A 24,626-nucleotide genomic window follows, 5' to 3' on the forward strand; every position below is an offset into this window, starting at 1 on the left:
CCGATTACACATATGTTAGTTAGATCCCACGCGAGTAAATTGCACGAAGAATGTGTCGCGTTGCCTATGAGGATATTTTTCTTCTTCCTCTCTCGCTGTATTCACGACGTTGTTTTATGCACGGAGCACTGTTTACAGGTCTGTAACATGATTGTGCGTAAAGTTCGTTGTATATTAGTATAGACTCTCAACTTCCTTGAGAGAATTTTTCATCATTCATTATTTGCAGGACTGCAATTTCTTCTCCCGTATAAGGAGCCAATTATGACGAATTAATCATATGGATTCGTACTCGTATTAAGTGTAAAAATAAGTTTTACGTCAAACCGTGTGTAATAATCCTTTGATCCGTATACTCGCGCATGTATGCGAAGTGTAACATTCGTGTTCCACATGCTTGCAGGACGCAGCGTATCCGATATGACGTTTATACTCGTATTGCGTGTGTCTAGTTCTCACTATATTATTAGACTCGGTTATACTTATCATAGAAGAAGAAGAAGAAGAAGAAGAAGAAGAAGATGGACAGAAAGGTTTTACCGTATATAATTATAATATCATGCCTTCGGTATAAGTGCGTATTTAGGTACGCGAAAGGCGTGTATAAATGGTGTGTTATAAAGAATTATTAAAGTGGATTGGTGAAACGATCGCAAAAACAAGAAAAACCAAAAAAAAAAAGAAAAACTATCGTTAGGCGCAAGTTAGTCGATTCGTGTCCTGTCATGAAAAAATCCACTAGTTTCGATTTTTTCTTAACAAGGAAATATCAATTTAAAAATATCTACATATATAAATGTATTACGAAAAGATAATTATAATAAGAGAAATAATAAATATATAACATCGTCAGTCTGGCGTAACTATATATATGTGTACATGTACATGAATTTTTTCTCTCACTCTTTCTACTTCTAGACAAAATATTTATAAAAAATTTTCTCCGTATATAAACGAACAAATATCTTAACAACCATATATTATTATATGTATATTATATTACACGATATAGCGTATTAAAAATTATTTATAAAGTTTCTGTGCGCAGTGATGTTAAAAATTATTGTGCGGAATATGGGTGGGTGTCAAAACTTGGAAGGATCAATATTTGGAATGGCCGATGTATCGAAATTTCGAACATGCGAAAATGAAATAACGAAAGATTTCGGACAATTCATCTTTCATTATTTTATTTTCGCACGTTTGAAATTTCGATATAACGGCCATTCCAAATATTGATACTTCCAAGTATCGACCCCCACCAAAGAATATTCTTAACGAGTGAAGATATGAGCAGATAGGAAACTTTTATAAATAGCGTGAGTCGGTTTTATAATCTTCCGATTTCTCTTCTACTAAAGCTATATAATTACGTTGGTAATTGGGCACAAACGCGATTTCTGAATTTTGACATGTCGCGCAGATTTTCGTTACGGTAAACGTACGAAAACAATGCAGATTACCACAATCAAAAATCTTGGATAGAATAAGGAAAGTGCGGAACCGGCGCTTGTTACGAAGTCAGCGTTGGTTTTATCGAGAAATCGGCACTGGGATTTTCGAAAATGCTTCACGTTACCGATCGAGTCTCGGGCTAGAATGCACATCTCCAATTTCCTCGATGATGGATCCGGCAGATCTCGTATCGTCAACGATCTTTCTATGTACACAACGTCCCTTTCGAATATCGGCTTTATCGGTGCTGATTTGTCGATCGCATTCTCGTCCGTTCTTCCGGCCTCCCTTACCACGACGTAAAAATCCCCAATATCATCACGCGAGGAGACGAACCAAGTCACCTTCCACGAATTGTCCTCTTCGTTGCTGCGCAATTGGGACGAAGAAAAATTTTGGTCATAAGATGATCGTTCGTGTCTTTTGCATGTCATGTTTTTTTTTCTAATTTTTAATTTTTTTTTCTTATCGTCTTTCAATTACTCACTAATTCACGCTACGGTACTTGAGGTCCGGCGTTATTTCGAAATCCGGGTTGTCCTGCACTTCTCGTTCATCGCAAACCATCAGGTCCTCCGTCACCGCGACTACCGATTCATTCGCAAGGAAATAAGGGCTCGAACATTTTGGCTCCGTCCATGATTCCGGGATTTCCGTCAGCGTTGACAGCCATCGACGCAATGGTCTCACGTAACAGTCGCAGTGAAGCGGATTCCCTAGAAAGAATGGTTGATGATAAGTTTGACGAAAGGAGGTGAACAAGGAAACCTTAAAGGTGTCCCAAACAGCACAAGACTTGAAGTTGTCGAAAAGATGTCGAAAGAATGTCTTATGCGCCATTTTCTGACGCCTGTAAGGCCCCAAGGACACCTACTAGGCATTAAGATATGTTTTAGGCGTCGTAAAATGGCACATGAGACGTCCATTATACGTTTTTTTGACGACTTTAAGTTTTGTGCTGTGTGTGGTGTCAGTCCTGATCAGGAGTTTTGTTTGACGGAAAATTGTCTCTGTATAATGTAGGTATAGGTATTTCAAGAAACAACTATTTGAAAACCGTTGATTTTCACTCACCGCCGTAGCGTAGATCCGTGCCGTTTTTTATTATCTTCAACAGCTCGATGTTGAAGCTTCCAAATTCATTGTCCCGCAGATCTAGTACCCTCAAGTGTTCCATCGGTATTATTTTGTCCAGAGGAATGGACGTCAAGTGGTTATCGTTTAGGTATACTTCGCTTAAATTTGCCGGATCCTGGAACACGTTTGGCTCCGAGATGTCGCTCAAATCGTTATAGGATAGATCCAGATACTCGAGAGAGGTCAGGTTCCCGATTACGTCTGGAAAAACGGCGACAAAGGGAAAAAGGTGTTTAAGCAATTGTTGGAAAGAAAGAGGTAAGAAAAAAAAAGAAGCGCTTCGCCTGAAATGACAAAACCCAACCGAAATCTAATTATCTGTTCATCCTGATCTTCTCACATTTTCTGATCTCGTTGATGTTGTTGTGACTCAAATTCAGCCGCTTCACTTTCCTCGTGCCGACCGTCAGGTCGAAGGTTATAACCGGCATCGTGTTGTAGGACAGATCGATCTCTCTAAGTCTGTACGGAATCCAGGGATCGTTAGGGAACATTTTTCGCGTTATGAATGATATCCTGTTGTGGCTGAGGTTTATCCTCTCCAGCGATAGGCAGTCGTCGAGGAGGCCCTTTGTCTTGTTGTCCAATTTTTCAAGCCGGTTCTTCGACAGGTCCAAGCTACGCAGAGACACGAGTCCCTGAAACGCTCCGTTGGGTATGTGGCGTATCGCGTTGTCGGATAAATTCAACGTCAGCAGTTGCAGTAGACCTTCGAATGCTCGGATGCTCACGTTCGCTATTTTGTTGTTCGACAGGTTCAACTCAAACACTATAGGCAATCTACCGAACGCCGCTTTGTCCAACGAGGTCAAATGGTTCCCCTTAAAAAGCGAAAGTTCGATGAGTATTTGTTTCTCGTTTTTGTCCTAAAGTGCGTTTTTTTCCGTGTTTATCGGGTGTATAGTCCAGTCGAAAGAGATTGTCGAAGCATAAAAATTGAGAAACTGAGGCTTGGAACCAGTGACTGGTTTAGGTACCGATCAGTGATATTAAATAATAATCGACTGGGTATTGAAAGCACTAGAAGTCTTTTTTATTAGCAAAAGAAAAAAAAAACAAAAACATAATAGTATGCCCAGAAAGTCGTCGACACAGCTGATTTTAAACTCTCTTCTCGTGAAAGTTCGTTGTTTTTTTCTCCTTCTTTTTCTACGTTGACGCGACATTCTTCAGTCAAGGTTTTTTTGTTCCGACGTCATTTTTACTGGACCGTAGACCTGCCGAATAGTAAAATTTATATTTCCTTTGAAATACCTGCATGTAGAGATACTGCAAACTACTCAGACTACCCAGCGCGGCCTGCGGTGGTTTAGTGATGTTGTTTTCGACGAGGAACAAGGTTCGTAAGGTTAACAAAGTGTCGAAACTACCATGCTGCAGATTGTCGGCTAGCCGATTTCTTGACAGGTCCAAAGACAGAAGAGAATTCATTGACGGCCATACTTCGGTCGTTGGTATCTCTTCAAGTTCATTCTCCGAGAAGTCCAAGTGACCCAGTGATATCGGTAGCTGGAATATCTTTGTCAACGAGTTGTTCTTCACCGTTAGTGTCCTAAAATGGGATGTGAAAATGATCGACTCGTTTTCTTTTTACCGATCGCTATCCGATAGTGAAATATCTACCCACCTACAACTGGCCAGTTTGGCCAAACTGCCCCTCGAAATATCCTCAAGTTTGTTGTAGCTCAAGTCGAGATCGAGGAGAGTTGGAAGCGATCCGAAAGTCGAGGGTTTGATTTTCTGCAGTGAATTGTGGGACAGGTTTAGGTATCGGAGACTGAACAGTGTCTGGAATATTCCATTCTGTATCTCGGATATGTTGTTGTACGACAGGTCGATAGTGTGTAGCTCGTACAGCTTGGGAAATGTCTGTCTCGGCACCGAGTGCATGGAGTTGTGGGATACGTTGAGTATCTGAAGACCGCTCATGTTGTGCAGCGGAACCTGAACAATTATGGGAACAGTCAGCGTCCTGAAATCGATCCTAAAAATTCACCTGTACCTTTCCACGCTAACCTGATTCAACTCCGTGAACATGTTGTAACTCAGTTGCAACTCCAGAGCGTAAGTCGAGCTGTCGAACGCGTACTTCGATATGTTTTCCAGAAGGTTGTGGCTCAGGTCAAGCGTTATGTTTGCGCAGTTCACAAATGCCTCTGCTTCTATGCTCGATATTTGGTTGTGGGAGAGATTGACTCGCGCCAAGTAGAGGTCCTTGAACGATTGCTTTTCTATCAGTGTAACCTCGTTCTCCGATACGTCCAATACCTGCGACAACGATCATCGTCGTGAAGACTGACCCGGACTGACTTTTGACGTGTTCGGTTGAGGATTTTCAGACTTTACTGTCCAGGGGAGAAATTGGTCAAACCAAGAAATGATTGAACCACGGTTTGAAAAGTCGAACCCAGGGTCGAGGTTTGTTATTAAAGAATCTGTTTTCGTGTGCATATCGAGATGAGATATTTTCAATAGAATTGAACCGGTTTATCTCGAGTCTGATTACATCTAAGTCTGGAACTCTTTTCCCTGGAATTTGTACAGTCTGAAAAATGATCCCTATGGTTGAAATGAAAATGAAATGGTTCGCAATTACGATTTATCAATCACCTCGGCGTACTGGAGCTGATTGAACATCTGGAAGTCGATTTTCTTTATCGAATTTCGGGCCAAATCTATCGTGCCGATTCGAGTAACCGATCCAAAAGTTCCGCGACCCACATCGATGATGTTGTTATCGCTCAAGTAGAGCCGCCGCATGAATCTCAAGCCTCTGAACGTGTTCGCGTCCAATTTTTTTATCATGTTGTGACTGAGATTCACAACTTGGAGCAGCGAATTCCTTGAGAAAGTTGCTCTGGCAAAACGATGGAGAAAAAGTAAAAATATCAGATGTACGCTGTATTCTTAGTTAAAGGATTTGATGGCTTTATAACCAAGTATGGAGATCAAATATGGCGGATAAGAAATGCTTTTTCATTTAAGGGAACACAATTTGACCGGACAGAAATCATAGTAAGACCTGCAGGGTTATTCAGACTGTTGTTACAACATTTCTTTCGCCGTATTTGTGGTAAAGTGGACAAATTTTCATTATGAAGTGGTTTTTTCGAATGGCCTTACTTTTTGAGTTCCGGTATCGCGTTTCGGGACAGATTGCAGAAGTTCAGCTTCGTCAGATCGGCCAGATTTGACGGATCCAATTTTGAGATCAAGTTACCCGAAATGTCGAGCCAGTCAACCTCTCGCAACCCTCGAAATTGGTTGCGTTTCAGCTCTTTTATTCTGTTCCCGTGCAGATCGACGCTCTTCACCTTCCTCAGAGGAGCCAAAGCCTCGACGGGCAGAGAGGCAAGTGTACCTTTTCAGAATTACAGGAGTTCAAAGCTCATTGCAACGTCGACGTAGAGGAAAAATGTTGAGAAAAATTGTCAAATCGTTCTTACAAGGAAGGTATCTCAGGTCGATCTCTCTGATTTGATTTCTTTTGTAATATGTTATATTAGACTAAAAACTAAGCGACACGTATTTTTTTTATCTTCCATTTTAAACACTTTAACGGGGTGAAACTGCACTTTCAAAGTAAGGCATGTCAAAGGTCGATTTGGCAGTTTTTTTTTCTAATTGAGAAAATTACATTTTTCATTTCTGGTTACGAGAAAAATTTTTCAGTTGGATTGGTTAAAAAATATGTTCTTGTGGGTGAAACTGCCAAATCATCCGTTGACATGCCTTACTTTCGAGGGTGGTTTCACCCCCTTAAAGTGTTTAATGGTAGATAAATAAAAAAAAAAAAATACTTGTCGTTTAGTTTTTAGTCTACTATAACATATTAAAAAAGAAATCAAGTCGGAGACATCGACCTGGGATATTTTTCTTGATAGTCAATTTTGGATCGTTCAATTTGTCCCCCTCACGATATTGTATCATGGGAATCGAATTATTCTGAACGGTTTTTTCATTGTGAGATGATAATTGTAGACTGGTTTTCAGGGGGCGCTACTGTTTCAGAGTTGAAATATTGAATCGGCTTGAAGGTAGTCATTTCCGACTAACTGAACCCTCAGGGATTCTTACATGGGATTTAAAACATCGTACGATCAATTCCGCGGTAAAAATACATGGAAATTTCAGTGTTGCGCATTGATTACCGTTCGTGATGGAGATTTTTTCGATTCTACCGGCCGCCATGCTCCCGGCGAAGCTGTCCTTCGGTAGCTCGCTCATTTCGTGACCGTCGATGTTCAGTATCGTTAAATTGCCCAGAATCGAGAATGCCTCCTTTGGAAATTTCTGCAATCTCGTTCTCACCAAGTGCAATTCCTGCAGCGTTCTGTTCACCCCCAAAAAACTGTGCTCATCTATCAGTCTCAGCGGCGTGTCGACGTATCTCAAAATTCGCACCTTCAGCGGGTACAAAGCAGGGCCGTACATTCGACCTTGAAATTCAAAAGCAATCGTACAAATGTTAAAAAAATTCCCTCTTACGTAGATACATAGAATCGAACTCGCATTTTATTTCAAACCGCAAACAAGTTAGCCGGTAAGGAAAGGCATTAATGGACATTAATGTATATATTATTATTATTATTATTATTATTGTTATTATTATTATTTATGACCAATTTTTCCTTCATATGTAAACAGTGTACATAACAAGGACGTATAGGGGGCATTAAATACCAGTACATAGGTTGATCCTGATAAAATTAGATTATATGTAAGGTATTCCATGCCAACTGAGAGATCATTTTCCCTGACCCCCGCCAATTTGCTTCATTATTTTTTATATGATTCTACAACCTAAAAAAAGCTCCCACCATTTTTTTCAGATTTTTCGTCCCAACCAATCTTTTTTCAAAAATGTTACAAACCCGTTTATGGTCCTAAAAAAAACACCATTTTTTTTTTCTTGCAAAAATTCACATAATTTCTGGGTCCCAAAACCAACATTTTGAGCCATAGTTCAGAGTGGAGAATTGATTTTTTATATTTTTTAAATATTTTTTTAGAGGAATAATTTTTCTCGTTTTGTACGCATACAAAACGTTTGTTATGTTTGTAACATTTTTTAAAACAGAATGGCAGGGACTAAAAATCTGAAAAAAATGGTGAGTATTTTTTTTAGGTTTTAGAATCATATAAAAAATAATGAAGCAAATTGGCGGGGGTCAGGGAAAATGACCTCTCAGTTGGCATGTAATACCTCACGTGTGTATTAACATAATTAGATCAACAGTAAATTATACGCGCGTGAATTAATTTTTGTGTTATCATGCGCATAAATAAATATTGTGCGTACCGTGCGTACTTACCGATGTTGCATTTGTTCAGAACGAGTTCTTCGATCGGTAGATTTTCGTGGGACAAATTTATCAGCCCGAGACTCAGGCTGGCCAAGTTCGCGTTTTCGCATTTCGCGTAAATGCCATCGTCGCTACCTCGGACGCAGCTGCACGGCTGAAACAGAACCTGACGTTCCGGGCACCGAAAACGCGGACCGGGCGGTATGTAGACGCCGGAAATCCATTGCGACGTAGACAGGATCACAAAAATTACGTGAATAATTTTTCTGGCGCGCATTTCTGAAAATAGGGAAACGGTGGATGAATTATTGCAAGAAAAAAAAACGTTTTATATCTGTGAAACCATTTTTTTAAATCGGTTTCTTTTTTTTTCTCTGTAATTGTGCTCAGTGAAGAGAGAAAGTCATTTCAACCATCCGGAAATTGAGATTAGTTTTTGCTTCACCTCTCCCGACGTTTCGAGATGCAAAGAAGCATTTTCAAATTCCGATCAGAATTCTTTTGTCCATCGATAAGTTGAAAACGGATCTATCGATTTAGGTGAGATTTGGTAAGTATTAATCGGTTACATTCGACTTGGAACAGATCAGATTTTTACAAAAATCGACCTAGTCTGCATCTTTGAGTTTTTTCTTTTTGTCAAAATGAAAATCTCCTTCTCCGAAATTCTTTAAATATTTTCGATAATACGGTATTTGGACTAAGATTATGGACGATAATGATTCCAGAATTTTTATCTGATGATTATTTGATCGTCTATGTATTGCGTATGTCGCGGGTCAAGTCTAAAGTCATGTGGTAGGTTTACGTATATTAGGCAAGACGAGTAATGTTATAGATTGTTTCCATCATACGCTTCTTCAGGTTTTGCTCGCCCACACTGCGTGGGTAAAACGATGTCTCATCGCAGATCGTGTAGGTGTATAAAACGTTATGTATTTCACATTTTTCATATATAGAGAGGCAGGTATACACGACAGGTGAATAATCTGTGCAACAAGGAAAGTGTTAGAGGTCGTCGGTTGTCCGAAGTTCGTTGTGACTGAATTTCAACTCCTCCACTCACTCTGTTCACACTTATGAATTACTTCATACGTACATACGTTACATACGGTAATACACATTCTATATGTGCAGAAAACGCAGAAGATAAACGGTAATTAGAATATCACCAAAATGACACATTATGTTATATCATGTAATATACATATTATACGTATACATATATGGAAAATGATGTATGGATATTATACTATTTTTTTTTCAATATTCCCTCTGAAATACTTTCCGGGGGGTGAAAAAAGATGCCTTTTGAAAGCGTAACTCTTGATATTAATAAGTAGAGGTCGCTCATCGCGGATTTCTATATTCCATTTAAATAGCATATGAATTTTTTTTTTTGTTTCTTAGAATTTTGTACCTCACAAACCAATAAGCAAATCCAAATGACTCGTAAAAGATTTTATAGGAAATTTAACACTCTGCAAAAAGTGTCTCCTATCATTTTTTGATAAATTGACTCCTTCCAAAGTTGTTCAAGCTCAAAGTTCAATTTATAGTAAAGTCAACTATTTTTTTTTTCCATTTTATGGCAATTTTATTTTATTTTATTTTAAAACTTGTTACTAAGTATCATCAAATTTCTCTTAGAAATTCTATAGTTTGTGATTTTCTACGAGGAAGAAAGTCAGTTAACAATTTTTAATCTGTAAAGCACTACTTTCAATGATAATTAACCTCACTGAAATCAATTCTACTTTCAATGGTAAATCCCTTTTCAAACATTTTAGTTTAAAATTTTCCATTACATATCTTGTAAAAAAAATTTCAATCGGATTAAAATTGTTTCGTCAGTGTGAAAATTCTAATGAAAAACAAAAAAAAATAAAAATTTCCCATGCCATTTAAATGGAATACAGAAATCCGCGATGAACGATCTCTAAATATTAATATCAATAGCTCCGTTTTTGACAGACATCTTTTTTCACCTCCCCCCCGAAAGTATTTCAGAGGGGATATCGAAAAAAAAGAAATTGTCAATTTTTTTGATACAGTCTAATGGATATGGATCTATATGTACACAAATATAACGTTACACGAACGTTATGTTTGCAGCACGATATGTTTCGTGCCACGGATATTATTTAACCTAAATATAAACATATGATAACCCAACGGGAGTTATATATGAGTATCTAATATAATTATAAGTCAGATCAGATGATGAAAATCAATAATATATATATATATATATATATTTATGTGTAACGAAATCTCTGCTCTTCTACTTTTTTGCACCGCTAGGTTTTTTTTTCGTAGCGTATTTCTTCGAACCTTCGCACCTACGCTCCTACGTTCATAAGCTACGTATACCTATAGGTGTATTATAATTTCTCGAGACAGCTTCATCCACGTATTACATGTACAGGTATGTATTATTAGGTATGCAGACTCTGGTGCTGCACGCCAACGTGTCGATGGCCTAAAACTGCAATGCACGATACATGTAATAACGGTGGTCTGATTTTTTCATTTCCAGTTTACTGATTTTTATTTCTTCTTCTCGGGATCGAGCGCCAAAGGCAATCTCAATGTCGAATGTAAGATTAAAAAATGCTTACATACACGCTAGGGTGGCCTTTATTTGGGGGCAGGACAAATTTTCAATCGGACGCTCCCCAGATTTGTTCTAAATTGTTAAAAAAAATTCTGTCAAGTTTTAATCTTCTACGTGAACTGGAACACGTGCCTCTAAGCTCCGAAAGTTTTAGATTGTAACAAATAATTAGCACAGGTTCACTTGAATTTACATAATAATTACAGTGCGGGAATTTTCAAACTTGTGTTGTAATTAATTATCGGCATTGTTTAAATTGTTGCTGGGTAAAAGTAGATAACTGGATCACTGTGCCATTGCACCGTGTCACAATAACCCGGATGATGAGAAGAACGGTAAAATCTGAAGCGTGAGATTTCTTGCATTCTTCGAGGCATTTTCTATTTACAATGTATAACGTACTTGCCTTAGAATTTAAAAAAAATACTTCTCTATTCTTCCTCTCTACGCTATATGTATGATATAGATCTTTTACAATCGAAAGACGTTATACATGCAGCGTGTAAAGGCAAATATGTATATATGAGGTATTCCAGGCCAACTGAGAGGACATTTTCCCTGACGCCCACTAATTTGCTTCATTATTTTTTATACGATTCTACAACCTAAAAAAAAGCACTCACCATTTTTTTCAGATTTTTCCTTTCAACCATTCCTTTTTAAAAAATGTTACAAACTCTTTTATGGTCCTAAAAAAAACGCCATTTTTTATTTTTCGTACCAAAATTCACATAATTTCAGGGTCCAAAAACAAAAATTTTGAGCCATAGTTCAGAGTGGAGAATTGATGTTTTGTATTTTTTAAACATTTTTTTAGATGAATAATTTTTCTTATTTTGTACGTATACAAAACATATGTTATGTTTGTAACATTTTTTGAAAAAGAACGGTTGGGACGAAAAATCCGAAAAAAATGGTGAGTGCTTTTTTTAGGTTGTAGAATCATATAAAAAATAATGAAGCAAATTGGCGGGGGTCAGGGAAAATGTCCTCTCAGTTGGCATGGAATACCTCATATATGTATATATGACGCACGTATTCGTTTTTCTGCGACTCTGTACGGTCCAGAGACATTTCTTTAGAATTCCCTTCCGATGACTGGCTCGCTTAATGCAGCAGTCAGGCCGTCCTTCAAAGTTCCCAGATCAGGATTCAGGATTCAGGATTCAGTATTCGCGTCTTTATGATTCTTGAAAATTTTATTCCTCGTTTTCCTCGTATGATAATTGGTTATGATACGATTTATATTACATATACACGCGATATTCTTTCTTCTAAAATTTTAATTCTCATAAAATTTGTACCTATGCAACGATAACCGGAATGAACACATAATCAATTCCGCATGCATTGCGGTTTATATTGGGTTTCCTCTTCTAGAATCAAAAAATTAACGAACCTGATTAAACTTCGAACGTTAATTAACACACGAACGCTTTCATTTACGAATTTTATGCATCAGAATTTTTTTCCAGAGCGTTCAATTATCTCTACAAAAATATGTATTCTTCATTATTTTCGATACATTCGTCAAAAAAAAAAAAAAAAAATCTTTCCGCGTTATTTCCGTAAGATACTTCGATCGCAATGCGGACCATTTTACAGTTGATCTAGAGAGCTCAAATTTTCAGGGAATTTTCTTTCTATCAATTTGAAAGTGTTTTAGCCCCTCGGAGCGTAATAAAATTTAAAAACAGCCCTATTAAAGACCATCCTAATATTTGTATATTACATGCAATTTGTATGTATATATTTACAATATCCGGGGAGCGGTGTCGCCGCAAGGTGTTCAACTTTCGCCTCGACAACCGCAGGAGCGGAAAGAATAGTTACATTTACATGCAATCATATATACATATATATGTGTGCAATTATATACATATATATATATTAGGGTGATTCAGAAAAAAAATTTTTTTTTTTTTTTTTTTCCAAACAGGTTCAAAAGTTTCATTTAGGTATACAAAGACACCAGTTAAAATTTTAGATTTTAATATTAATATTTAGGGGTGCCTCATCGCACTTTTCGATTTTCCATAAGAATAACATAGGAAAAATGTTGTTTGCTTCTTATACTTTTTATAAGTAGCTAACGAAGCGTTGTAAAAAAAATCTAAAGACATATGTTTGTAGGAAATTGAATGTTCTACAAAAAAGGTCTCTTGTCAAAATTTCGTAAAACAAACTGTGTCAAAGTTACAGCCTGTCAAAAGTTGAGTTACTTATAATTTGACCTTTTTTGAATGTTATAGCGTAACTACCGGTCTTATAAAAAATTGTACATGAGTTTTTTTTGTAAAGCATACACTCGACTTTAAACAGATGATAAATGATAATTCATTTTTGCAACAATGAAAAAAAAACTATTTTTTACCATTAAAAAAAAAAAATAATAATAATAAAACGAGAAAAACAATTTCAGAGCAGATTTCTGCTAAAAATTTTTTTAAAGTGTACGATTTTTTCATTGTTGCAAAAATGAATTATCATTTATCATCTGTTTGAAGTCGAGTGTATGCTTTACAAAAAAAACTCATGTACAATTTTTTATAAGACCGGTAGTTACGCTATAACATTCAAAAAAGGTCAAATTATAAGTAACTCAACTTTTGACAGGCTGTAACTTTGACACAGTTTGTTTTACGAAATTTTGACAAGAGACCTTTTTTGTAGAACATTCAATTTCCTACAAACATATGTCTTTAGATTTTTTTTACAACGCTTCGTTAGCTACTTATAAAAAGTATAAGAAGCAAACAACATTTTTCCTATGTTATTCTTATGGAAAATCGAAAAGTGCGATGAGGCACCCCTAAATATTAATATTAAAATCTAAAATTTTAACTGGTGTCTTTGTATACCTAAATGAAACTTTTGAACCTGTTTGGAAAAAAAAAAAAAAATTTTTTTTTTTTCTGAATCACCCTAATATATATATGTGTGTGTGTGTGTGTCTGAATTATGTTGGAATTGATTTGTTCCCTGTTATTTAAGATGTGTATGACTACATGATGTATCATCACATACTCGTATATATGTATCGATCTATTACATACCATAATAAGGTATTTTAAAAGTGTCAACTTGACATAACGCTACTTTTTACAGTAAATAAAATCTGACCGTGAAGCATAATATACGGATATGTATGATAACGGTTCGTCGTTGAGGTTCGTTTTTTAAATTATTTTTGGTTCTCAAAGTATACAAGTGTCACACATATATAAATCTTCGCAAATCACCAACGTTCTTACACACGATATAAAAAAAAAAAAAGAAAAAAATGTATGTATATGATATAATCTGTCCGATTCGCGTGTATAAAAATTAATTGAATTATTTTTTTCTTTCTCTATAACTGTCCGCATAAAAAAAAAAAAAAAAAAAAAAAAAAACGAAAACTCGTCGATGTTTCTATTTTAATTAATGGTAAGGCGTTTATAGCCATCGGTACCCATCGGTTTATAGTATCGATCAATTAAGGGGGTATTCTAGTCTAGAAATTTGAAAAAATCGAATTTTTTTTTTTTTATATTTTCAAAGCTTAACCTTTCAAGAATGTGTCCTTAAAAGGACAAGTCAAAATTTCAATTATTTTCAGAGATATAGCTATTTTAGTGACACGTCTTCAATACTGGCTCGGCTGGAACGAATTTTACTCGAAACTTTAAACGCGTTTTTCTCAAAACTACATTTTTCAAAACGGTTGACATGATTTCTCAAGTTCTATTGAACCGATTTACTTGAAATTTGGTGAGAATCTTCTCAATACATGTCTCTATCGCACGAACTATTATTATAACGAAATAATAATTTTTACTATTTTTAAAAAATTCAGAAACGTCCAAAAAAGTCAAAAAAAACGTATTATTTTTTCGGACAGCCGTAATTTGGCAAAAAAAAATTTTTTTTCGACTTTTTTTTAGTTAGTACGATAGCTGCATTTATGTAGATTAATAATCTTTTTTTTTTTTTTTTTCTGATTTTGAAAATGCTTGCAATCGTGACAACATTGGCGCGCCATTTTTTTTGTACCCCCCACTTCAACAACTCATAGCACTTTCAATTTTGTATTTTTTGACTTGTTTTTTTTTTTTTGTAATCGTGAAATAATAATAAACGCCTGATAAAAAAATGGATGGTAAAAATATTTTTTGTTTTTTGTTTATAGCACTTCAAAAAACACCTCAAATTCATGCCTCTACACTAGAATACCCCCTTAAGATTGATACAGCATAAGGAAGAGTTTGTCTTGCCTGTTCAGGCATCGGAATCTCTGGAGACTTCGTCGCGATGTGCAGGTAATATTATTACAAGATGATTCATCGCGAAATTCCTAATTTCAAATTATCGGACATATTTTTTCAATTCTTGTTTTCCTTCTTGTTCAGTATCAGGTATGTGCCGAAATAAATATCACGCAAGTGTTTCAAATCATCTCATAATATTATACGTATAATTTATCGCGTCGTATTGTTTTACAAGTAGGGGCAATTTAATTAACCTTATCCTTGTAAGAATTTCAGTAATTTCTCTGATAATTGCGTGAGCTAAGGCAGGTTTCGCGTATAGCTAAACAAAATCGTTAAAAACACGTTTTACCTGTATACTAATCAATTCGTCGAATTCGACCGTATAATATTGAATATCCCAAGATTTCACGTGAGATTGTCTCTCATCCAATTAATGTATACGTATGTATAATAATAATTTCAATTAATTCTCGTGTGTTGTAAAATAAAAAAATAAAAATTTCCTGAGTCAACTTTCAAAAATATGTTACGATCAAATGAATTATCAAAATCTTTGAACATTACATGCTATCTATCGTTACGAAGAAGTAAATAACGACGATGATGATGATATTGAAATTCGAGGCGACAAATAACGTTACGCGTTACGATATAATGTAATGTATACATAATTCGAGATAAACAATTATATTTACCTGTGAAATTATTCTTCTTTTTACATTCAACATCCAATCTAAGGTGTACAATTTAAAAAACTCGACTACCGGGTCAAACCCGCTGCTGCAGCTGGTAGTAGTTTGTCTCTATTATCGCGCACATGTTTCGGCACCTGATATCGTCGCGCATGTCACGATTGTCCGTTATTTACCGAGGTGGTGCTGGACGGACACCAAGCCTGCCTACTTGACTTCTGAAATTTTCAAGTATAGAATCTAACGCAGCGAGACTCCGTGCGGTCCGGTGGGACCTCGAAAGACTGGCGTGAAAGTAAAGTTGTGCAGCGGTTAACCCGCGGCGAAATCGTTCGTTCCGTAGCGGAGAATGAACATTATAATGCTCTTCAAAGTCTAACTTTGATTGGACGGCCTGATGCCTGCGGTGCAGCAAGTGGGAATGAACGTAATTTTATTACGTTTACCTTGCAATTTCACGTTGTACCATTACGATCCTTTCGCTTTGCCTCTTTCCTTGCCTCAACTTTGCGCTTTAACGATGCAAGTCAGATTTCATGTCTTACCGACGGAGCGTGTTTCTTTTTCTATCTTACCCAATGCCGGTAAGACAGATCTTGATCCTAGTTAGCAGGAAAAGAAATCGTCTATTGGTTAAACGTACGTATTGGAATGCGACCGGTGCAGGAGATTCGTGGATAAGAATTGTGTAAAAAAATTCTTTAAGTAATATGTTTTTATTCTCATACCACGTATATGCTGTATATATAAATATGGTATGACGTTTCTTCTCGATCGATCGCGTACAATTGTTGTTTCTGTTTTCTATATTGTACATATTCATTATTAGTATTGAAATTTACAAATGACGAAGAAAATTTTTCTACATATTTTATAGCTGATATACGTTATATTTAATATATACTAATGATAATAGCGACGATGATGATGATGGTGATGATTATGATAGTAACAATAACAATAATACCAATAACAATAAAAGTCAATAATCAACGCGGATATATTTACAATTTGCGTTAGAAAAAACTCTTCACTTCGGTTACGTGGAATGTTAATGACTGTATCAGGATTATTTTCACGGCGCAAAATCAGTTACGTATAAATTGTTTATTCCTCTTGACATGATTATCGGTTGCTGATATTTCAGAGCCGGTCGGATTATTTCTTGCAATTATTCGCACCACAAATCCAGGATTTATTCTTCAGCACAGTTTTTTTATTTCCGAAAATTGATACTCCTCATCGTCATCATCATCATTATTGTATAATCGTATTAACAATTTTTCCTTCCTCTCTTATATATAAAGCTTCGTATACAGGGTGGCTTTCTTTAATCGCCCCAGGCGAATATCTCGAAAACTGGAAGAGATACAAGATAAAGTTTTATACAGAACCTGCGGGGTTTCGAGGGGGAAAGACAGTTGTTTGACTTGTGAATTGCCCCACTTTCGAGATTTTTTGAGTACATCGTAGTTTTAGTTAGGAAACTCATACTTAGATTATGACCAGTTGACAGCAGATTTGAAGCTAGATTCAAATACGTAAAACAAAAACATTTACTTTTTTGCCTTTTACAAAATTTTCAGAAATTGAAACACGCGGCCATTCAGTTGCTGAGACAAGGCATTAACTTTAAAGTTTCGTTATTTTTTTACGCTTAAGGGGCTTTGGGAGACGCTTGATCACATCAAAAACACTATTCGTAGTTTTTTTAAACCATGCATGGGGTTCGATGCTTCGTTTCGAGGAAAAGCGGTCGAGTAGTTAACTTTTTGAAAATTGAGGAAATTTGAAAAAATTATTTAAAAAATTTGACAATTTTACGTCCTCCAGACTCTAGATTCCTTTCCCACACTCTTACAGCTAACTTATACCCAGTATCGTCTTCTTATCATCACCTCACTCTCTCTCTCTCTCTACTCCTAAGCTGCAACTGGCCAGTCCCTTGCATCCTTCCTCCCATCTATTCACTCTCGAGTCATCTTTCATTCGGCCAACATCTAAATTCACCTCACTTCCCTTTTTCCTGCTCCACATCTTCTCACTGCACTCTCCATATCTTTTAATAATAGATCAATTATATACTCAAACATTCAACTCCTTAATGCAAGTTCCTCTCATTTTCTCCTATCCTTTCTATTTTTTCTTTTTATATTAAACTTTTTCTCATACTGCTAATAGTTTCCGTGATATTTGCCTGGGATAAGAAGCAAATCACCCTGTATATACACATATATATATATATTACATCGATATCGTGTTTTTTTTTTTTTTTTTTTACTCACGAATTATATCTAGCGGATACAGCTTATCTTATAATTATTGTTCCCTGACTTATAAACTAATATTACTTGCTTACTTACTTATTTCATTACTTATATTATCAGCTATTAATTACTGTATGCAGGGTACAGGCAATATTCGTATATTAGGGTTTATTATTACAATTCTTATCATTATTAACGATGTTGCATATCGGTAATCGCTATTTCATAAATATTATAAATTCTATACAATAACGATTACGTCGACAACTAGAATTCATTTGATCGTTCACTTGAAATAATATATATCATATTGTGTTTACCTGTGCCTACATACACACAATACGTATTTCATATTTGTGTACACGCGCACGTTATACACAAATAATTTTTGGCACAACCGTGTTTATGTTAGGATTTAAATATTCATCAGATGTATGTGCGACAGGTATTTACCGTTGAATGACATAAAAAAATCTCTGACGAGATAGTTTATCTTCTTCATGTTATTATATATCTTGATCATTCTATTATTTTGTGGGCTGTTATATATCTATCTTCAAAATCGGTTGTTTCTAGTCAAAAGAAATAAAACGACAATCAGAAACATGTAATGAATAAAACATACAGACCATAAGTGAATAGAAGTTGAACAATTTACAAAGAATTTAAAAAGAAAAAATGCATTTCAAAAAGCAAATTCTGGCTCTCTCAACGATTGTTTGTGTGCGTATTTTTTTCGTCACTTCAACTTTCTCACTCACCATATTCATGAAAAATTGTACATGCAAAGAAACGAACTTCAAAAGGCGGAGACGAACAAATTGATAAATAAATGATCATGATATATAAATAATTAGTGAACAGTGGTGCGATTTTATATTTTGTTATGGACTAGAAACAAGGGATTTAACGATTGTAGGCGATGTGAAAGAAAAAAAAAAAATGAAAGAAGCGAAAAAAGTAAAATAGAAAGCAAATCGACACTTATTTTATATACAGATTGTTAGATTACATTTTTATTTCAATTTCTTTACCTGTATTTGGCATTGATATACTGGTAATGGTTTTCCCGCACATATGTATAATAGGGGTTCATCGGTTTGTTTGATTTAAAATAAAAATACTCAATCATACAATTTCTCACACTTATACTACTACAGACATGCCTGCATAGCTGTATACAGTATACAAACTGGACAATTTTATGCCGGCACCATATACATGTATCAATCAATCTGTAAACCTAAATAAAGCTGTGTAAAGCTGCAGCATGATTTGAGCACCGATATTATAATTAACAACGAAAAACGACAATAACGATAACCATAGTGGTAATCATTTTTACAGTTCATGTATAATCATCATAATAGTCGTTCTCGTTGGTCTTACTAATTGTACCTGTGTACATCGCATTGTACATCAATCATTATTCTCTTAAAGTCCCAACAATTTTATATGCATTGTTGAATCGTATTAAATTATTGTGCGTCTATATAAATTGTAATCGCACCGCTTTTAAACGTGGGTTGATTTATATCGTAGGTATTACATATAGGACAGTATGCTATATCACAATTGCTTGGTTTTAAACTATATATAATATATATGCGTATAATATTAGGATCGTTAAACCTTGTATTCTTCATACCTTTTCGTGATGATTGTGCGGTGAACTTATTTCGCTGTCATCATCCTGCGTCACGGAATTTGTTACCGAGTTTATTGTTATTTGGGTTCTTAAATCCGAGGACAATTCACCACCGCCTAAAGTTGAATCCGAGCCATGGATCCCCGTCTCCATACCGTGAACCGGCATTATACCCGAGTTCGCGTCCTCGATTGCTTTTCGTAGCTAAGCAAGAATAAACAACAATTTTTTAAGAATTAAGAAAGGTAGAGACGCATTTTCATTGTCAATGACTACGTCAGGTTGTCGTTAGTCTCACATACTATCACAAAATTATTATCCCTGTCGGTAATTTTGATCGATGTCGGTATTGCAGGAAAAAAATTGCAACCGCGAATTCTGATGAAGACATATCACGAAACTTACCTCTTTCAAAGCCACCACGCCGACCAGCCGCCCAATCGCCGTTACGTACGCATGGTTTACACCCACCATGCTGAACAGGCTGTGAACCTTGAGCAACGAGGTTCGCTCGACGAGTTGAAAAGGCGCGGGGTCAATGTGACACCGCGAGAAGTCGACCTCGAGCGCCATCTCGCTTTCTTCCCACTGTTTTTGGTCTTCCGCCGACATGTCGATCACCCTCTCGCGTGGCTAAAACATCATTGCCATCATCGTTACCATTGGCAAAAATTTTGTCGATTTGATAATGAATTTTACTAGACAAATTGGGTGCTTATTGAACATATGAGCTCATTTGATTAGCGTGAGCTCGTGCTATCTTTCCTCGTTTCGAAGATATCCATCGATTTGTTTCATAATACTGTATTTTACCTACCAGTTGAACTTTCTTCGATGTATTCGGACTCGGTGTTAACTGGGTATGCAGGTGGGAAGGCACGTTCAAGAGATCCGTGCTGTCTTGTCTGTTGGCGTTTACACTTCCTCCCGAGCCCATTTCTGGATCGGGGTCAACGTCTTGCAGGGTTGCTGATTTCCGGAAAATTGCCTCGAAGGCCAATCGGATTCTGAATAAAAAACAATATTTACAGCTCTGTATGTACAGTATAGCTTTGTACTTCTGATTTTACATTACAGTAACCCTCCATTCCTGTAACTCAATTTTTTTACACTGCATACTTATAGAAACTTTGTCTTTTACCTGCTTTCAGCTCCAGTTACCGTCGTGTATGGCGTTACTGCCGGACTTACTAAAGGGCTGAAACCCTTCAGAGTGAACGAGTGCGTCTTTTTAAGGATCGACTTCTTTGGCTGGGATCCGAATATCGGTGAGTGGAAGGCGTGCTGCATAGTGTTATGGATTAGAGAATAAGAGAAATTTGATTTTCTTGACAGTTTAGTATCTTTTAGGAAGTTACAGTAAGATCGGTATCGTTATGTAATAACAACTCAATATTGCTCCAATCACAGGATGATGTATAAAGTTCAAGACCGTGATCTTAATTGAAGAAGAATTGTTCTGCCGATGAATGCAGTAAACCACCGTAATAATCAAATTAAGAATCAACTCAAAGAATCGGTCGTCACCCTATTTGCCGTTCACTTAATACCGTTCAATTTTAATCGTGACTCTCACCGCGTCATTTCCAGTAGTTGTGAGATCGCTGGCGCTCTGGCGTTGAAGTTTGAGAATATCGGGGGCCGGAATGACTTCGAACCTGGATGGCCTCCGGGTTCTTTCCTGTTCTCTGAGCTGCCGTTCCATTTCCTCCCTCGCCCGTTCTTCCGCCTCCTTTTGCCACTTCTGAGCAACCTGAAGCCGCCGTTCTCGACCGATGTGCTTTTCTATCAGCTTGATCAGCTCCAACCGTTGGATGGAGCCCAAGAGTATCATCGAGCCCGGGTTATCCGCAAGTGGAAACCCCCGCAGCTTTCGATTCTCCTTCAGTATGTCCTTGAGCTTCTGATAGGTGATTCCGTGCCAGATATACTTCACGTCACGGACCATGAAGTCCTCGACGTAGACGTTGTACATTCCTGCGAAAATTGAGACACGAGTTTGGGAAAATGTCGCATTCCTCGTGCGAAATTTGATTTTATTCAATTCCCCTTAGCGATTCGTACCTGAACTTGATGGCAACAAGTCGGGTAGGTAGGGCAGCTTTTTTATCAGTATTATACTGTCGTATATGCTCGGCTGCAGAAGCGCCGCTATAGCGTTGCTTATTAGTACCGCAATCATTATTGGCACTATGTGCGTTATCTGACCGGTCATTTCGATCACTATTACGCTTACTGATATCGTGTGCGTTACCGCGCCGGAAAAGGCCGCTGCTCCGACGGTCGCGTAGCCTCCTATATAACAAAACAGATAATTGTAAATTGCCAGAATTAGAGGCTCTAGGTCGTGAAGAAACGAGCGAAGCAATAGAGAGAGAGAGACCGACTATCAGAGTGCAAATAACGGGTTGCAGTCAGCGTTATGAATCAACAAAGGTGGAGTCAAACAAACTTCATTGGCTCCATGCACAGCCATGAAAAGGTAATAAATACGTTTGCCTGACGCAAATGGTTTTCTTTATATGCAGTGCCGCGGTCATTCAACAAGGTTGAATTGACCAATTAAGTGATTCTTATATCACAATGTGTGGAAAAAAATTATTTGGTTACATAGTTACTGCTGGCTTGCGGGCCAACAATTTTGGAGTTTGATTACCGAGGGAAAGGGAAAAAGGCGATTCACTTACCAGGTGTAATTGCGCTATTAATACCACCGTATCTGACGCCGTTCGGGAACCAAAGAGCCATCCCTTCTCCTACGGCTCGGCCAAGCGCTGCTCCGATTTTGAAAACTGGTATGAATATACCCGAAGGAACTGGTACGGTTGAACTTATTATGGAGAATATGAACTGCAAGATGACATGATAAACAAATGTTGAAAATTTCAAATTTGTCATCGGAGGTTTGACCCGACCTATTTTTTATTTATCGGTATCATCTACTGGATTGAGAGTCTGTTATTGTCACTTTTAAATGTTTTTATGGTGTGCAAGACTCACGGTGAAGGCCACGTAGCTGAAGAGACCGACAAAGACGTCTGTGTACGCGGATGACCAGTGCTGAAGGACGTTCATTTCCAGAACTGTCAACTCCGGCTTCGACCACGTGAAGTTTACGAACAATCCGAGCACCTGTTCGTGGGTCGTTAAATCTCCCGCCATGAACTGACCCAGGCCCAACGGAAACGAAATCGTTGCTACCAAGAGGGTGACGATTCCGGGATACAAAAACCGGCTGAAAATCAAAGCATGCTAGAGTTTGAAGGAACGAAATAAAAGAGGACGAGGATGACGAAGACAAGTCTCTCACTTTTTCTGAAGGAACCTGTTCATGCTCTTGTTCTTCCTCATGAATATGACGTACTGCCTGTGAAGCCATACGTAAAAAGCGCCACCGAGACCGCTTCCCACACCGATAATGGCGAACACGAATAACTCCTGAGGATCGAAGGGGAATTCGGCGGTAAAATTTGTCGGAAACATGGCGGTGATGGTTTCTTCCTTGTTCAGCCAAACGGCGAGTAGTCTGAAGGTGGTCGCACCGCAAACGGCGGCGAAGAAACCTCGCCAGTAATTCCTCACGGCGAAGTAAACCGTCGTTACTTCTATGCTGAAGAGAACACCGCCTATGGGGGCGGCGAAACAGGCCGCGACACCGACGGCGCAAGCCGCCGCCAGCATCTCGCAATTTCGACTCTCGTTTTCGTAGATACCCTGAAAACTCGTGACCAGCTTTGACAGCAGCGTTGCCACTATGCTCGCTATGTGGACGAACGGACCTTCTTTGCCCAGCGGCAAACCCGAGCCCAGTGTCGCTGTCAGCCCGATCACCTTCGCCACCAGGGTTCGGAACGTCAGGTACTCCTTCAACGCCACTCCTCGCAGGATCGTTTTCATCTCCGGGATCCCTGATCCTATGCTCTGCGGGGCTACTATGTGCACGAAACCTGCGCTGAACAGGATCAGGCACACCGGAAGCGACACCCATGCTAGATACTGCAGCGCCGGCTGCGTCGTCAGGTCTTGGTACAGCCATATCCTCGCTGTAATTTCATTACTTTTTACAATGTCTTCGAAGAAGTGTCGAAACGAAGAGATTGAGGATCAGAGGGTCACGATTGGAGTCGGTAATTTTTAATTTCAGGTATTTCCGTTTCAACGATAATTCTAGTCTGACAAGTTGCTTATAACTGACAATGAAATTTTTTCCCCGCAAATCCGTTGCTTTTTTTTCGTTTCTTTATACTTTGTCAGATCTAATCTAACTTGAGGAACCTCAGTAGTGCACTTTTTCCTTTTCTTCAGGCATTGTTTCGACTGGACTGTACATCTGATGTACGTATTCTCAAGAGACGGAGCAAAAAGTGTCATAACTGAATGTTTCAATGACTGTATATAGAGAATATAAGTAGTAATTTACCATTGACCATAACTATAACCATGAGATTGACGTTGGTAACGTTAACGTAACGAAACGGTACAGAAAAATTCACCATTTTCCAACATGAGGATAACTTTGAAGGAATTGACTTTGCAAAATGTAGGTGTCTTCTCTGATAGGCATTGTTACATACGCGTTACGAACTTGGCTCTTATGCACAATCACTATACTTTGTACTTGGGGCATTCCACGCCAAGTCGGTAAACGCTTGATCATAACATTTTTTAATTTCACCAGGGATTTGTCCTACGTTAGTTGGACCTCCGAAAAGATTCCAAGATTTTTTTCATATTTTCTGAATCACACGTCTTTATTTCGTGATTGTTTAAATCCGTCTCAAAAACACCCAAATTTATTTTTCTGCAACAAGAACAAAAATATTTAAATGAATTATTTTCACGCAAGATTCAGGGTGGGACCTCGTTTTTTATATTTTCATACCTGCTCAAAAATCTATTATAATACATATCGCATCTCCGATTTGATTACTGACTTTTTTTTTATTGCTTCGCCGATTCTAAAATAAACTCACGCTTTGGTACAAAGTTTTTTCAGTAGATTCTTATCTAGTTTGAAGATAGAAACAATGATAAATAAAATAGAAAAAAATCGAGTCTCCACTGCGAATCTTGGGTAAATATATTTTATTCCGGAAACCAAATGTTTTTTTTTTTCTCGTTTCATAAATATCAATTTGGGCGTTTTCCAGATGGGATTGAAAAAATCAGAGCAAAGACGAGTGATTAATAGAATTTCAAATTATTATCGGAAGCTTATCAGGGGTCGTACTGACGTAGGAAAAATCCTTGG

At 37.4% G+C, this 24,626-nt stretch overlaps 3 protein-coding genes and 1 long non-coding RNA gene across 9 annotated transcripts in view; 1 reads left to right on the forward strand and 3 right to left on the reverse strand.

Annotated features, from left to right (window-relative positions):
• LOC124303690 (uncharacterized) overlaps positions 1 to 7,826 on the reverse strand; it is a 25,026-nt gene extending 17,200 nt beyond the window's left edge. Inside the window, exon 1 of the mRNA XM_046761212.1 lies at positions 7,816 to 7,826. The gene's annotated coding sequence lies outside the window, so the exon portion shown is untranslated. The remainder of the gene's footprint in view (positions 1 to 7,815) is intronic.
• On the reverse strand, positions 818 to 15,754 carry LOC124303688 (chaoptin). The gene is made up of 12 exons (XM_046761203.1): positions 15,464 to 15,754; positions 7,908 to 8,177; positions 6,744 to 7,031; positions 5,716 to 5,953; positions 5,203 to 5,449; positions 4,609 to 4,860; positions 4,220 to 4,536; positions 3,847 to 4,144; positions 2,933 to 3,413; positions 2,530 to 2,793; positions 1,943 to 2,171; positions 818 to 1,824 (listed from the first exon to the last, which is right to left on the reverse strand). The coding sequence occupies exons 2-12, from the start codon at positions 8,173 to 8,175 to the stop codon at positions 1,431 to 1,433; spliced, it is 3,276 nt and encodes a 1,091-aa protein (XP_046617159.1). The 5' UTR covers positions 8,176 to 8,177; positions 15,464 to 15,754; the 3' UTR covers positions 818 to 1,430.
• The window catches only part of LOC124303692 (uncharacterized), a 23,600-nt gene continuing 6,659 nt past the window's right edge, over positions 7,686 to 24,626 (forward strand). The window contains exon 1 of the long non-coding RNA XR_006907961.1: positions 7,686 to 7,803. This is a non-coding gene — a long non-coding RNA (uncharacterized LOC124303692). The remainder of the gene's footprint in view (positions 7,804 to 24,626) is intronic.
• The window catches only part of LOC124303689 (chloride channel protein 2), a 45,702-nt gene continuing 37,233 nt past the window's right edge, over positions 16,158 to 24,626 (reverse strand). For all 6 annotated transcript variants that reach the window (XM_046761207.1, XM_046761205.1, XM_046761204.1 and 3 more), the window contains 9 exons: positions 22,686 to 23,418; positions 22,376 to 22,610; positions 22,063 to 22,225; positions 21,440 to 21,670; positions 20,952 to 21,352; positions 20,517 to 20,659; positions 20,193 to 20,382; positions 19,781 to 20,008; positions 16,158 to 19,579 (listed from right to left, as the gene is read on the reverse strand). In XM_046761207.1, the coding sequence (XP_046617163.1) occupies positions 19,370 to 19,579; positions 19,781 to 20,008; positions 20,193 to 20,382; positions 20,517 to 20,659; positions 20,952 to 21,352; positions 21,440 to 21,670; positions 22,063 to 22,225; positions 22,376 to 22,610; positions 22,686 to 23,418 (2,534 nt within the window). In that variant the 3' untranslated portion in view covers positions 16,158 to 19,369. The remainder of the gene's footprint in view (positions 19,580 to 19,780; positions 20,009 to 20,192; positions 20,383 to 20,516; positions 20,660 to 20,951; positions 21,353 to 21,439; positions 21,671 to 22,062; positions 22,226 to 22,375; positions 22,611 to 22,685; positions 23,419 to 24,626) is intronic.

Source organism: Neodiprion virginianus, chromosome 4 (assembly GCF_021901495.1).
Source record: "Neodiprion virginianus isolate iyNeoVirg1 chromosome 4, iyNeoVirg1.1, whole genome shotgun sequence".
NCBI lineage: Eukaryota > Metazoa > Arthropoda > Insecta > Hymenoptera > Diprionidae > Neodiprion > Neodiprion virginianus.

Bases quoted from the DNA above. Each gene is read 5' to 3' on its own strand.
- LOC124303688 (XM_046761203.1), bottom strand. From the start codon at position 8,175: ATGCGCGCCAGAAAAATTATTCACGTAATTTTTGTGATCCTGTCTACG. The intron at 7,032-7,907 runs GTAAGTACGCAC...TTGAATTTCAAG, and splicing joins TCTGAACAAATGCAACATCG to GTCGAATGTACGGCCCTGCT. The intron at 4,861-5,202 runs GTGATTGATAAA...TCGTTGTCGCAG, and splicing joins ATCAGCTCCAGTACGCCGAG to GTATTGGACGTATCGGAGAA.